The 14565-nt window shown below is 43.0% G+C and overlaps 1 protein-coding gene across 1 annotated transcript in view; it reads right to left on the minus strand.

Moving 5' to 3' along the window:
• The window catches only part of ST8SIA6 (ST8 alpha-N-acetyl-neuraminide alpha-2,8-sialyltransferase 6), a 47738-nt gene extending 34232 nt beyond the window's left edge, over window positions 1-13506 (minus strand). The window contains exons 1-3 of the mRNA XM_049798683.1: window positions 13278-13506; window positions 12888-12983; window positions 3298-3396 (exon numbers count right to left, since the gene is read on the minus strand). Coding sequence (XP_049654640.1) covers window positions 3298-3396; window positions 12888-12983; window positions 13278-13372 — 290 coding nt within the window. The 5' untranslated portion in view covers window positions 13373-13506. The remainder of the gene's footprint in view (window positions 1-3297; window positions 3397-12887; window positions 12984-13277) is intronic.
• Between the last annotated feature and the right edge of the window lie 1059 nt (window positions 13507-14565).

Below are 14565 nucleotides of genomic sequence, written 5' to 3' on the forward strand. Positions count from 1 at the left end.
AAAAATTGAAGCATCATCCATTAATGCTAGTTCTGAGGCCCCATGAGAAACACAGGCACTCACTGTCAGAAACTGTGAGGACCTTCTTATACATGTAACAGAAGCTGCACTTAGGGTAAAAACACCAATTACAATGCAAGAACATTGCTGCCTTTCCACTGCTGTCTACTGGATGGAATCACTCTTGCTCAGAGGTATCTAAGCTCACCAGATCACCCAGAAAACCACCACTTACAGGTCTTTACAAGGTAGGACAACACCTCTGCTTGCCCTATGCATCCAGTTTTCATCCTCTTGTGACTTACAAATACACTACGGACTGTCAGAACTCATCTTTGCCAACGCTGGCACAGCACCGCAAGCGGCGGAGACATCCCAGCAGCATGTCCTGGGGGACAGGAGCTCCTGGCTCCAGCAGCTCTGCAAGGCAGCTGCCACATCTGCTTGCACCGATACAAGGCTTCCATGAAACAAACTCTACTTGAATACAGACAATAGTCCCACAGATTAATTTTTTTAAAGACTCAAAGTGAAGCTCTGGGATTTGCTGCAGCTGGGTTTACAGCCCAGAAAGCTTTGTTTTCCTCTCAAAAAGCCTATTTTAGCATTTCCTGCTTTAAAGAAGCCTTGGGAACTCACTCCTCCAATGGAATCAGTCCAGAAGGCCATCAGAATATCATTTCATGGCTCTCCTGTAACCCAGACAGTCCTCTTCTCCACTGTTCCGTTTTAAAGAGCTGGGACAATATATATATTTCCACTGGCACCCAGGTGCTTACAGCACATATTCACTGATCCTAAAAGGGTTTTATTATTAAGATAAAAAAAGCTCAGCTAAATTAACTATAAAAATACATGGACAAGACAATAATTACAGTGCTGAGAATAGTGAATGAAACATGGTTTGTCCTGTTTTTGGCTGCCACCTGTACCACAACCATTATAATAACATGCTGTTGTAGGAAACTGACTTATACTGCATGAGCCTTGCTGACAAATAACACGTGGAAGGTGTCATTTTTTGCCTACAGTACTTGTCAGGTATGCAGTGACCTTCTACATTAACTGCAGTGGCTAAGGTGGAATTATTATGCACAGTTGAGGCATTGACAAAGTATAAGTATCTTCTAATTTTTGGCAGATATCTAAAGGACAACAGCAAGGACAGAAGTGTTGAGAGATAGTAGGGAGACAACAGGTAAAATGTCAGAACAGAGAGACAGATGAAGGCCCACTAGTTACTTGCTAAAACTAAACACCTACTTGAAAAAAAAGCTATTTGAATTAGAAGGAAAATTGGGCAGCAGGAGTGAAAAAAGGAGATATTCCTACCTGGCAGCTTATGTTCAAGAAAGAAACAAATAAAAAGAAAAACAATGGCAGGAAATGCAAGAGAAAAGGATGATCCCTTCTGCTTTTGGACACTTTAATACTACCAAAACAACTATTGGTTTTTAAAGCCCTCAGGGGAGAGCACGTAGGACTTGCTCTAGAATAAAAATGGAAAAATGCCAGCAAAACTCAGCATTTCAGACTCTTTATCACCACCAGCACATACCTGCTATAATAATTACATCCCACTTACATAGCATTTTTACTATCAAATAATTTGACAAGCTTTAAACTAGTAATTTTTTTCTCCTTTCTGCCAACTTCAGAGGGAAAGGTGTCCAGAATGTCCCCGAAAGCCTAGAACTGCAATATAAAGCATTTATATACCATGCCTCTGGCTCACACTTTCAAAAAGCAACAAAGATCCCTGCAGCTCCTCTCAGTGAAGGGCAGTGAGTTGCAATATTCACGGCATAAAGCAATCCCTTGCTCCTTTGTTCCAAGCACCAGTTTCTCCTCCTACCTGCCCAATTCATCTTCTGTCTCATTAAGTGGTGCAGCTCCTTTCTCTTTAGCCACAGAATAAAGGTCTTGCACTTCCTAAAGTTTCTCCTACAAGCTCAGCTCCAAAACATTCTAGATATGAAAAGCATGTCTGTATTACTGCAGCCTGCACAGCTTCGTAACACACAGGATAAAGAACAGCATTTATATTGCCATAACTGGATTTTGGAGGCAATGCAGTGACTTGTTATCCTTCTCTTGGTGTTAATCACTCAATTTTTCAGTCAACTGTATTCTTTGACCTCTGTTTGCCAGTCTCTGTTTCAGTTCTTACTAGCTGTGCATCAGTAACATTGTGGTCTACCACCTTTGAAAAGAGTAAAACTTCAATGATAGTGTTGCTGATGAGGTGGAAGATTGGTGGGAGAAGAAGTTATAGAGGAGAAAAAAAAGAAAGAATTAAAAGAGTAAAGACAGAATGCTGGGAACATGGTGACTTAGAAACAGGTGAAAGATCTTAAAACTCAATGAGAAAGTGAGGAGGGGGCAAAAAAGACAGGAGACATTTCAAAACCATGATTTAACATTGTTTCTGTGTTAAGGAAAAATTTGACTTCTCCAGTCCTTTGAATGGGGAAAGGCACATAATTATTTTTAGTGGAGCTTTTGTTTCTCATTCCATTTCTTCTCTTCACAAATGGGGGGGGCGGAGGAGCTTCCAATTTTAAAGACACCATGGCACATAATTTTCAGCTGGAACTTGGTCCTAATGGGAAGCCTTTCTTATTTACAATGTTTTATTTATTGGTGCATCCATATAGGCAAAATGTTACATGTCAAAAGCAACGGGCTGCTTCTCCCATTTTCACTTTAGAAAGTGGCAAAGAATTTGAGCAGGGCTGATAACAAAGATTCTTTTTCCATGTCAGGAAAAGGCAGAACAGCAAGTTGAAACCCAAAATTAATTTGGGGTGTTTTTTCAATATATCTAAAATTGAATTATTAGTTTCCTGCGAACTAGTTATTATAATGAGTGCAATTCATTAGTAAGTTTTTATACTAGTACATTTCCATACTGAATCTAGTGAATATGCTGAAAAGAATCCATTAACTGAGGTTGCTCATAGCAGGAGTTTTCACCAATCAGGAAAAAGACGCTCAGGAATGAAATTATACCTCAGAGATTCTGTTCAACTTTTTTGTGAATATCTTGGAACAAAATGTTGCTAACTGGCAAGGAGAAATCTTGTTGACTTATATTGTGAAAATAAAAAAAATAAAATCCAACCTTGAATAAATCTAATTCACGTGAAAGACAAAATGCAGGCAAACATTGGTTGAACAATTTCAGTTTCCTGTTGTATAGCTCCACATTAATATAATTGAGAATTACGTAAAAGAGGACAATCTTTTACCCTTCTATTTAAAACAAACAAAGCAGAAAGCACAGAAAACACCTACCTTTTCTTCTTGATAGATGATGACAAAATGTTGTCCTGAATTGCCTTACATTTTGAAGCCTGTTCAAACTGGTAAATTCCTTTTTTATTAACAGTTGTTCTGTTGGGGGGTGGGGTGGGGGGGTGGGAAGAGAAAGAAAACAACACACTTTAAAAGAGAGAACATATTCTGACAATGCCATCACATTTACTTTGCTATGACAATAAGATTAATAACTGTTGATTTAGCTGAAAACATTACCAAAGAAATCTTATTGACTTCTATTGTGAAGCTCTTGTATAAAAGGGGAGTTTGCTGCTTGTGTCTATAAAATATTCGATTCTTTAAAGTAACCCTGTTTCATAGTCTGAATTTTATTTTCTGCTTTACACTGTAATCAGAAAATGTAATTTAAAAAAATAGAAATTAAATGGGAAGCCTCTTGAACATTATGTTTGAAGATATTTAAAATATTCACCAGTGAAATATTTAGCAAATGTGATTTGCTAAAGTTGTTGATGAAGTGCAATATTCAGAGCCAATATAATATGTACAGGAAACACCACAGGTGAAGTGGATCTTTCTGCTTGGACCTTAACTTATTGACTTGAGCTTAATACTTCCTCCCTTGTTTATTCTTTATTTACACAGTGAGAATAAATACTTGTAAAAGGAACCAAGGCAAGTGCCAGACAGTGATCTTTAATTCCTGTTGTCTTATCTTCACCAAGCTCCTGTGTGGTCCTCTTGCTCTGGCAGTCCCAGCAGAAGATTGAGCTGTAAATTAGTAAATGACTGAGATACCAAGGTCTTATTCCATTCACCTCAGTTCACCCTGTATCTAGGTTCAATCTCATACAATCACCCTCTTCCATCATCAACCTTCTGCTGTGCATGCTGTCATTTACCATGAAGGGTTTTTTCTCCAGCATTTTTATTTTCCTTGCTCCTCGATATCTTCCCCTCTCCCCCCTGCCCTGTTCCTTTTGGGTTCTTTCCAGTGATTCACTACTTCTGGAGCACTTGGACACTGCAACCTACTTGTCCAAACCAGAACTGGAAATACAGAAGACATAGATGCTGTGTCATTCACCCCTGGGTGTGAGCTGCAGCAGTGAACAGAACCCATGCTATTCTTAGAAACAGAACAACTGAGCCATCTCTATACAGAGGCACTCAAAGAGAAAGGGTCTTCCTGCTTTGTACACAATGCACTCTGCTTCTGAACCATCATTCCTTTTACCAACAAGGACCAAAACTCCATTGCCTTCACCTGTTAAAACACGGAGACCGCTTAGCAACAAGATTTCTGACAAGCTGATTTTGAAGATCTTACTTGGAAAAGGTACCATTTCAAGTCATGGAATCACAGCGTGGCTGAGGTTGGAAGGCACCTCTGGAGGTCATCTGCTCCACCTCCTGCTCAAGCAGGGCCACCCACAGCCAGTTGCCCAGGACTGCGTTCAGATGGCTTTTGAATATCTCCAAGGGTGAAGACTCCACAACCTCCCTGGACAACCATCTAAGTGCTCAATCACCCTCACAGTGAAAAAGTGTTTCCTGATGTTCAAAGAAAACCTCCTGTGTTTCAGTTTGTGCCCATTGCCTCTGGTCCTGTCACTGGGCACCACTAAGAAGAACTGGGCTCCATCCTCTTTGCACCCTCCCTTCAGATATTGATAAGGTCTCCCCTGAGCCTTCTCTTCTTAAACAACTAAAAACTTAATTCAAATGAGAAGACGACTGACTGAAGAAGAAAGAGCAGAATAAATGCTTGTTTATTTTGCCACTGAACTGATTGGCATGTTCATAGCTATGATGGGAGGAAAAGGAACAAAGTGCCTTTCCTTCTCTTTCCATTGCCCATCAATTTTCTAGTGAATCAGTCACTGCATAGGAGCAACTCACCCAGGATGTAGGCTGCAGAGGAGAGAGATCAGCTCTCTCCCTTTCTTTCCACCATCAGGAACTTCCTCCCAGTATACACTCAGTGCCCCCAAGAAAGTATGCAGTCTGCATTCCCCTGGTTGAGGGCAATGGTAGGACAACACAACATAAACCTCTGTCCTTTCAGTTCTGTGGTGACTTTAATAGATAGTAACAGCTGGCACTACCTACTGAGAGCTCCTTGGCTGATTTTGCATACAGCTCCTTACCAAATTCTTTTTTAAGGAGCGACATACAAACGTGAGCACAGACAGCTCTCAGAGCACACAGTTCAGAGCAAATACCTCAGCACAACTTACATAGTAAGTGCCAGCAAACATTCTGCCTACAACATTTACACACACAGGTTTGTGGCAGCTTGGTCTGAATGGTTTTGTCTACACTGAAGAACCAGGTGGGTCCTTTCACAAAAGAACCCAACATCAGTTCCCAAGCAAATTTAGTTAGCAGTAAATCATGTTTCCTCTCTCTTGCTTCTTTAACTCAGTAAGCTCAAATAATTCTTCTGCAGCTGCAGCTTATAGTAAGAGAAACAGACACAGCTTAGCTGCATAAACAGCACCTTAAAAAAAGACCTATTGATATCATGCATGTTACTGCTGCAAATAAGTCTTCCATTACAGCTAAAAATCAAGACGCTGGATGCTGATTTGAGAAGCAGCCCCAGCCCTTCTGAGCCACAGAGGAGAACTTCTTTAACACATGAAGCCTGCCAGGAAGACCAAGTCAAGGCAGGCGGTTTTAGGTTTGATCAGCTCACTGCGAGGTGCGTTTGCAGGCATTGTCAGGGAACCAACATTCTTTCACAAGTTGTTTTCAACTGTGTGCAGAGAATCTTTACAAGGTCCTTACGGCTTCCTATTAATTTATGTTCTGAGATCAGCAGGGCAGTGAATAAATATTCTCTCAACCAAATACAAGCTTTACTCAACAGACTTTTAGTCTTTTTAGATTCATAGCACTAAGATCAACTGAAGCAAGTTGCCTCATTTTTTAATACGTAATTGCTTTTTATGCACACATTTTCAAGACTTGAAAAATTCAAAAAGGAAGAAGTCAGATAAAAAAGAATGAGCAAAATAAATGCCTGTTCTATTTTGTCATTAAATCCTGACAATCACTGTTACAGCCATCAAGGGGAGAAAAAAGGAACAAGGAGTCTTTCCTTCCCTTTCCATGACACATGTAAAGATTGGGGAAAATGGCACAGCTGTGGGGAAAGCCAGACACAAATTTTAATGCAAATTCTTTATCTATATAATGCAGGCATAAGACAGATCACCAAAGTGCTTCTTCTGTGGCTTTTTCCACACAAAATTTACTCAATGCTTTTTATATGGTGCAAAAAGATACAAAAATAAAACAAGACATGCAAAACAATGACTCGTTTTAGTAAAAGTTAAATTTCTGAATTTCTGTTTCACTGTCAGAGAGGCCTCTGCTTCACATGAGTGAAAGATTTTTGCATTCAGATAAGAGGGGTGTGCAAGGGGCAGTCCAGACTTCTACTGCATTATTCATTGCAGAGTTGTGCAGACATCAGACTCAGATTAGATTTCTCATCACTTAGGACAATTATGCTAGGCAACATTTATCACTAAAGGAATTTACCTGACCTAGTGGATGACAGTCTTCGTTCAATGCTTAGAACTGCACTAGAACTCCTGCAATGAAATCTGATAACATGCCTAACAATGCAGATATCAGGCTACACTCAACTAAATTTGCAAACTCTTAAGCTAGATGAGAACTTGAAGTGGAAACCATGTTATGTCCTGTTGGCTTGAACTCATAAACCTGATGAAATAGGGAAATTCCTGCTGCATTTCCTTTAGGGTTGAGATGTTTCAAAACTAACCTCACTGGCCTAAATCTGAAAAACAGGTGTTTTTTTTAAATCATATACAAATGGCTTGAGGACCACATACTTCCTATGGTAATTCTAGGAACTCAGAAAGTACACCATCTGTACTTTAATAAATCCACAGTAGATTAAGACTATGTGCCGTATTTATCACCACGGTGTTATTCTACATCTTGCTCTCAGGAAGACAGCAATTCTTTAAACTGTAAAATTCTTTAAAACAAGGATTGCACCCATCGTTAGAATAAGAAATAGAAAAAAATATATGGGAAGTCCACAGTCCCTTTTGCCGCACCTGTAGCATTCAGTCCTGAGACTATAGGGAGTCTTAGTGCAGGGAATCACCGGACAGACAGGTACCTCAGTTAACATGGGGTTCTGAGGGAGCAGTGATACAGGGAGGGAAAGAAAAGGGAAGCCCTTTAAAAACAAAACCAAACTCAACCTCAAACAGTTATCAGAGTAGGAAAATGGATGGACATAAGAAGGATGAAAAAAGGATGGGGGGGGGGGGGGGAAGCAGATGGAAAAAAGAAATATAGTGCTGTGAATTATATTATAACATAAAGATATGCCCAGGACAGGTCAATCTTCCAAAATTCCCAGAAAATCAGCTGGAAACAACTAAAAAAATGTGGGGTGAGATTTTCAAAAAGGGTTAAGAACTGGACAGTCTGGCAGCACTGAAAGCAACTAGAATTTCACCAATAAATTCAGCAAGAGTTAAGTCCACACAACATAAGGAAAAATCCCATTCATTGGCTTTATTCACTCAGTGCCCAGCAGAACTAGTTGTTGCACTTTTTCTACGGCTTCCTGCTCTTGTCTGCCTGAAGCAGCACAAGGACCTCTGAACCCTGTTCCAGCTGAGGATCTCCAGCTAAAAAGGGTAACTTCTGCATGCAAAACTCCACATTTATATCCTTCTAACACTATCCAGATTGTGAATACCTTCTGTCTTAATCTCTCCCTTGAAGAGACTAATTTATATTTAAATCTCATAGTCTATTAGTTGAATACTATTAAAAACCGGTAATCCATACTTCCCTAGGAAGGGTGCTCTTAAGTGCCATCTTTGACACTATTTCAAATTAATCAGATGATAAGAACATAGTGACGGTTTTGAGGTTCACAACACCTTGATTAATAAGGCAATACACAATTTAAATGCTTGGTGAAATGGACTATAAAAATGGCTTTATCAAACCATAGGAGTAAGAATTTGTCTTGTAACATTAATCACAGTAACTGTGAAAGAGACTGATCCTACTATCCTTGTTCAAGTTCCCATGGAGGTTTTGCTTATCTAACGAATGCTAAATCAGGTCTTTGAGACAAGCTGCATTTTGAAATTATTTGGAGGACCTTCCAGTGCAGGTATACATAACATCAGATAATTTTATTTATAAAATCCATAAACCACATGACAGGGAACATGACAAGCAACATTCAGAGTCTCATGGTGGGTAAAGTGAAAAGAATAAGGTACTTACACTAAAATGATGTTACAATAGTACACAACAGACAGAATGACAGAGCAGTTTCACTTCAATCAAGTAAACAGAAAGAGGCTGGGAAACCTTTCACCACTGTCAGAACATAAATGTGTCCTGGCAGCAGCTTTCAACTGAACACCTATTCATTTAGACAGAACTAATACATGAGGCATGTGTTAGAAATGTGCTCCTAAAATATGTCTGCATGCATCACTTGGGAATGAAGGGAAAAAATACTAAGAGAGCAGTAAAATTAGTGAAGTGGCCACCAGTGCTGACTATCTAAACTGTAACAAATTATTTGTGCAATATACTAAGCTACTGTTCATGATTGTGGTAATAACCTGTCTCTTCTTCCCCTGCTGCCTGCCAGAATGCAGTATCTTGACAGAAGACAGAATGTACAGGTCTCTGTAGCACAGTTAATTAGGTATAGTTGTTTATTCCCCAGGCCTGCATAAAGACCTGCTACTGAGAGAGGAATTGGAGAAACCAACACTATGGAACACTGTATTAATACTAACTTGTTTACTCATAGCTCCTCAATCACTTCCTCTCACTGTTCAATTACCCCAACAGTCTCTACACTGTGCTTGCCTTGGACCTGCAAGGACAGAGAGTAAGATAGGGAAACAGTAAGTGAATGCCTTGAAATTGGCAACACAAACAGAATAACAGAGTAGTGGTGGTCAGTTCTTCAGGGAACTGCTGCCTTGTTATTACTTGTATACAAAGTATATATAAATAGTGCTCGAGAAAACTATTTTCACTTCCCTTGTAGGAGCTGGCATTCTTTATCTGCCATATATTCCTGGGCAGTACAAAAGGAGCTAGAATTTCTGCCCAAGCTTAACATTGCACACCCTGGGCCTCATAACAACAAAAAGACTACCTAGCTCCTCTTATTATGTCACCTTTGCCTGTTAAGCACTAGCAGTACCGAACCCTCTATTTTGCTATTAATGCTGTGACTATACAAACATGCCAGCACAAACATGGGGAGGGAGGGAGGGCCAAGTGTCTAAAGGTGGGACAAGTGCAAGACTACTTCTTTTGGTTGTACTCTTGGTTTAAGCAATTTTAAGCTGTACTTGCAGTTACAGCTTAAAAACTGAGAGGATGGTATGAGGCATAGGCATGAGGATTTGCCAGAGAAACATAGTATTGCAGTGTATATGATACCAGTTCCACAAATAAATGTGGGGACTACCAGAGAAATCTTACTAACAATGGCCTTTTTTTTTTTTAAAGTAAGAAACCCTACTAACAGGCACAGTAGGCTACGAAATAAACCCAAGAGAAAAACTGGAAGTCACACTGTAGAGGCAGTCACATCTTTCGAGTTATGTAGTACTTAACAAGAAAAAGTGGTAAGAAGTGTCCTGTAAAAGACAAACTGCATCTTCAAGGTTATTTACTAAGACACAGATCTTCAGAGAACTTTAGGTGCCTGGTCACCATCTAACTAAACACTGCTGTGCATAATAGCTGCCTAAATATCTACGACAGTCTGAATCAATCCCCTGCTTTTCATCCTTTCATCCTTCAGTTTCATCCTTTTAAAAGAATTACTCAAAGTAAAAGAGCAGATTAGCTTTCAAATTGCAAGGCAACAGAATAATAGCGCCTTAGAGATTCTTCAGGAGATGTGTGGTTACAAATATGCCTCCAACAGCAAAGTAAACCATGATAAGAAGAAAGATTAGCTTGCAGTTCTGAAGATTGTCTAGCTTACTTATACTTAGAGTTCAAAAAGCATAGTGCCCAGGTTTTTTTTCTTTTTCCTTTCCTGGATCCTCCCACCAAAGTTGGTGAGAAAAATCTTTGCTCTGCAGAAAAATGCGTGAAACTGATGAAGAGATCAGACTTGAACCTAACATCCGTGCACATCCTCTCACTCTTATGCAGGAAAGGACATTGCTGTTAGCAACACAGCAATGCTATTCAAACTGTCAGGGTACTTCAGGAGAACCATACTTCAGGAAGTCTGCACCAATAGATTGTTCCTAGTTTTATGCATCAACATACTAACGTAGCCTAAAATCCACTAACCCCTGTACAATCTATTTTAATGAGGGACTGTTCTGTCCTTCTGCTATACTCATGGCTACTGCAGCATAAACCCACTGCAAACTGGAATCTAATTCCTATTGACCAGACCATCCATCTCCATCACTGAGGGATTGGTCTGAATCTCCTGAATGAGTCCAGATGCTCTCTGGATCAAATCTCTCCAGCATGGCCCTCAGCCAGGCCCAGTCCAGCTGCTGCCTGGATCAAACCCCTCCAGCATGGCTCCCCGCCCAGTCCAGCTGCTCTCTGGATTAAGTAACAGCTCCTGGTCAGTCCAGCAGCCCTCTCTCCTTCCTCATATGCCAAACATGCACCACAAACTCCTGTCAGGCCAGCTTACTGAGTGTAGTCACTCAGGTGAGAAAGAACATCCTCTCCTAAATTCAGCCACCAAGCCATCCCTCCAAAGATGCTACGGTTATGGGAGCTAGAGTGAAATGAAACTTTCTTTGATGAATAATTTACTTGTCACACTTCTGCAGTCACTTAGTCATGAAGAAATAAAATTTCAGGTTGATCAAAACTAGCTCCAAATTGGTGCCAAAATCCTCCAAGTAGATTAAGGAAAAACATGTATTTAAAATCTCATGCTCACTTGCCTTATTACAGAGTTTAAAAACTGACCCATACATGCCATGGATTTTGCTATGTGTTCTTTGGTACGTGCTGCTTCCACCTTCTTTGCCCCAGCTGTGAGCATACTAACAGCAGATGGGAAGTAGCTAGACTTCTGTTCTCTGAAGTGCTCTCTGGCAGCATTTCTAGTCAATTTGACTCCATGTTTTAGCACACAGAGCTGAGTGGAAGGAGACTGCAGCTCAGAAACTAGCAGGGAAAAGGAAGAGTATGAGAAGACGGGGCAGGAGGGAACCACAGACATAACATAAAACAGAGTGGAGAATGTACTGACAGTTACAAAACCAAAGCAGAACAGAGTACGTACCGCAAAACCAATAAATTGTAAGGAGCGGAAAAGAAGGAAAAAAAGGCAGAAAGGGAAAAAATGAGCACAGGAAAGAGAAGCAGGCTAGAAGCGTGTAACAGCAGTTAGAACTCTGCAAATGTTCCTGTTCATTTTGTTTCACTCTAATTTTGAAAGATGTTATAAACTTACAGCTTGTGAAAGTTCTAAATTTTGAGACAGGGAGCGCAAGGTTCTCTCATCAGAAACATGTAAGAAACCTACTGTTAGGGTATACTGCAATGGTTACGATGACTAACGTCACTTGCATTCACTTAGGAAAAGCATATGTTGTTTCAACCTCAAATTCAGTTAGATTGGGTGAGATGGCGGCCTCAGTAAGGTTAACTGCATTGTCACCGTGGACTTCAATATAACCGGGACATCACAGTTCCCATTAAAGACCAAATTCCCACGTTCTAATTTTTATCATGTGTTTTGAACCATAATATATATTAACATGTAATAATCATTGGAACTGCAGTGTTAATGAGGCCATATAACGTAAAAGAGAATAGCAAAAATATTTGCAAACTACTTCTTACATAGTAGTATCTCATGTGTGGATTACACCACCCTCTTCTGCACCATTAGTTTTCCTACAGCATGTGAAGAAGACTCAAGAGCGTGAAAACACAATCGTTAATACTGAAGCCTGCACATAAGACACGACTTGTTTCACAGCTAATTTTACCAACTATTTTCATATTAAACTTCACAGTATGAAATAACAGGCTGTAAAGCAAAGATCTACACTAATCTAGAAGATCAAAACACTGGATCAAGCAAAAGGGCTACCACGAAGTAAGATGCTACACAACATGAAAAAGGCTTCATATGTCTTGCCTTCATCCTATGGATTTTAAAGGAGAAATCTGTATTTTTAACTAAATACACATTACAAAACCGGTAACAATACAACCCAGCTCCTGCTCCACCCTCCTGGAAAGAAGAATAAAAGATACCTGGAACATGCCATTCAGCAAGGACTTTATGCATTGTACATTAACAAAACTGCTATACGCAACATTTTATTGGGCTCAAAACTAACGGTAGCGTGACAGCTGTCACTAAGAGGGCCTATGAACAAACAATTTATTACAGTTAAAGTGAATTTCCATTTTCTCCGTCTAGTGAGTCTCCAACGCTCGCTCTGATTAAGCTGCCAAAACAAAAGGAAGAATGAATGGGAGCGAAGGCAAATTTCTGCCTCTCTAGCCCCTTCCACACGGACCCACACGACCCGTCCGCGAAGGCGGGCAGCCCGTACCTGTTCTCGGTCTGAGGAAGGGGCGTTAGGGGGGACCTGAGGGCTCGCACCACTTTCGGCGTGACAGTAGCTACTCCCGCGTCCTCCTCCCAGCCCCTGGCAAGCAAGACGGGAAAACAAAGTTGTCAGAACCAGCGGTTAAGCATCACCAAGCGTGAGCGGCGCCGGTCTCCTCCCCACGAATCGTTGGCACGCCGCGAACAACGGAGCCGAGCCGAGCCCAGCCGAGCCCAGACTGCGCCGGGGGGGCCGCCGCGCCCCTCTCCCGGCGGAGGGGGGCTCGCCACGTCCCGCTCCTGCTTCCCCAGCCGGCTCCAGGCACTCCCGCCCCGCAGCCCCACCGCAGCGGGCGAGGCCCCCCCCCCCCCCCCCCGCCGCCGTCCGCCCTACCTGGCGCGGAGGGGCTGCTGGCCGCCCAGGCGCAGGAGGCAGCCGCCGAGCAGCAGGCTGCCCAGCGCCGCGGCCAAGGCGACGACAGCCCGCATGGTGCGCTCGGTAACGGCGCCCGCCGCAGCTACTGTCGCCCCATAGTATTTAAGGGAGGCTGCGGGAGGGGGAGGCGGCCATGGCAGCCACAGGGGCTCTCCGCCCCGCCCCTCGCCCGCAACCCTGCGCCGCCGCCGCCATCAGCCCCCCCCCCCCCCCCCCCCTCCCACCGCGGCCGCTGCCCGGGGCCCTGCCCGCCGGGGCGGCAGGGGCTGGTGGCCGGCGCGGCCGCTCTGAGGGGACGGGCTTCCCGCCAAACTTTCCCCTCAGGCGAGCGGCGCGGCGCTCCCCGGGCAGGTTCCCGGGGGAGGGGGGGAGCGGCTCGGTAGGGGGCTGCCGCCTCGGTTCTCCCGCTCGCTGCCGGGGCGGCGGTGCCGGGGGAGGGGGGGGGGCGGCTCGGCTCGGCTCAGTGAGCTGCCGCGGCCTGAGGGCAGGACCCGGGCGGCCTTTGCTAACGGCCGCTCGGGGCCATCCTCGGTAGCGCAGGCGGCGGGGCGGTTACCTTGCGGCGCGGGGGAGTTAAGATACTGTCGAAACTTTAATTGGGAGGGGCGGCTGCGGTGCCGGAGAGCGGGTGGAGGCGGCATCGGTGTGCGGGGGGTCACCCGGCGAGGAGGTGGCGGGGGAGGCCGGAACAGCCAGCTCTGCCCCGTGGCTGGTGCAGTGAGGTCGCTTTAATAGCTCTTTATCTTCTTTATAAATAACATTCAACGGGGTGTTTGCTTTGTTTTGTTTTTATAAAATGTATTTGCGCTGGTTTTGGAACAGAAGCGCTTCTGTAGTAAGTTTGCATCTTTTTACCTAATTGTGCGCTCGGTGGTGTTTTCACAAGGCCAGGCATTGCTATGAGAAACCTAGCGAGGTGACAAGGTGCCATTAGTTAGGCCCCCTTTCTTGAGAGAGTGGGTAGTAGAGATGCTGTTACCTTACAGCAGTCTTTCGGTCGTGAGCCAGCTGACACCTCGCTCTTGCAGATTCTTCCCTATCCTTCTTGTTTTCTGTATCTGCAAGCGTTCCTGTAAAACTTGGAGCTGCTTTTCTTATGTTCTCAAACAATGGCTGGAAAGCCTCAGAATAAGAGCTCTGCTGCAGCTATATAAATAAAGTAACAAGGGACTTGATAGTGTGACTGGTAGCTTTGACAATGAGAAGCGGCATGCCTATGGTCCAGCAGAGAAACAGTACAGCACCA

This window comes from Accipiter gentilis, chromosome 4 (genome assembly GCF_929443795.1).
Source record: "Accipiter gentilis chromosome 4, bAccGen1.1, whole genome shotgun sequence".
NCBI classification, from domain to species: Eukaryota; Metazoa; Chordata; class Aves; order Accipitriformes; family Accipitridae; genus Astur; species Astur gentilis.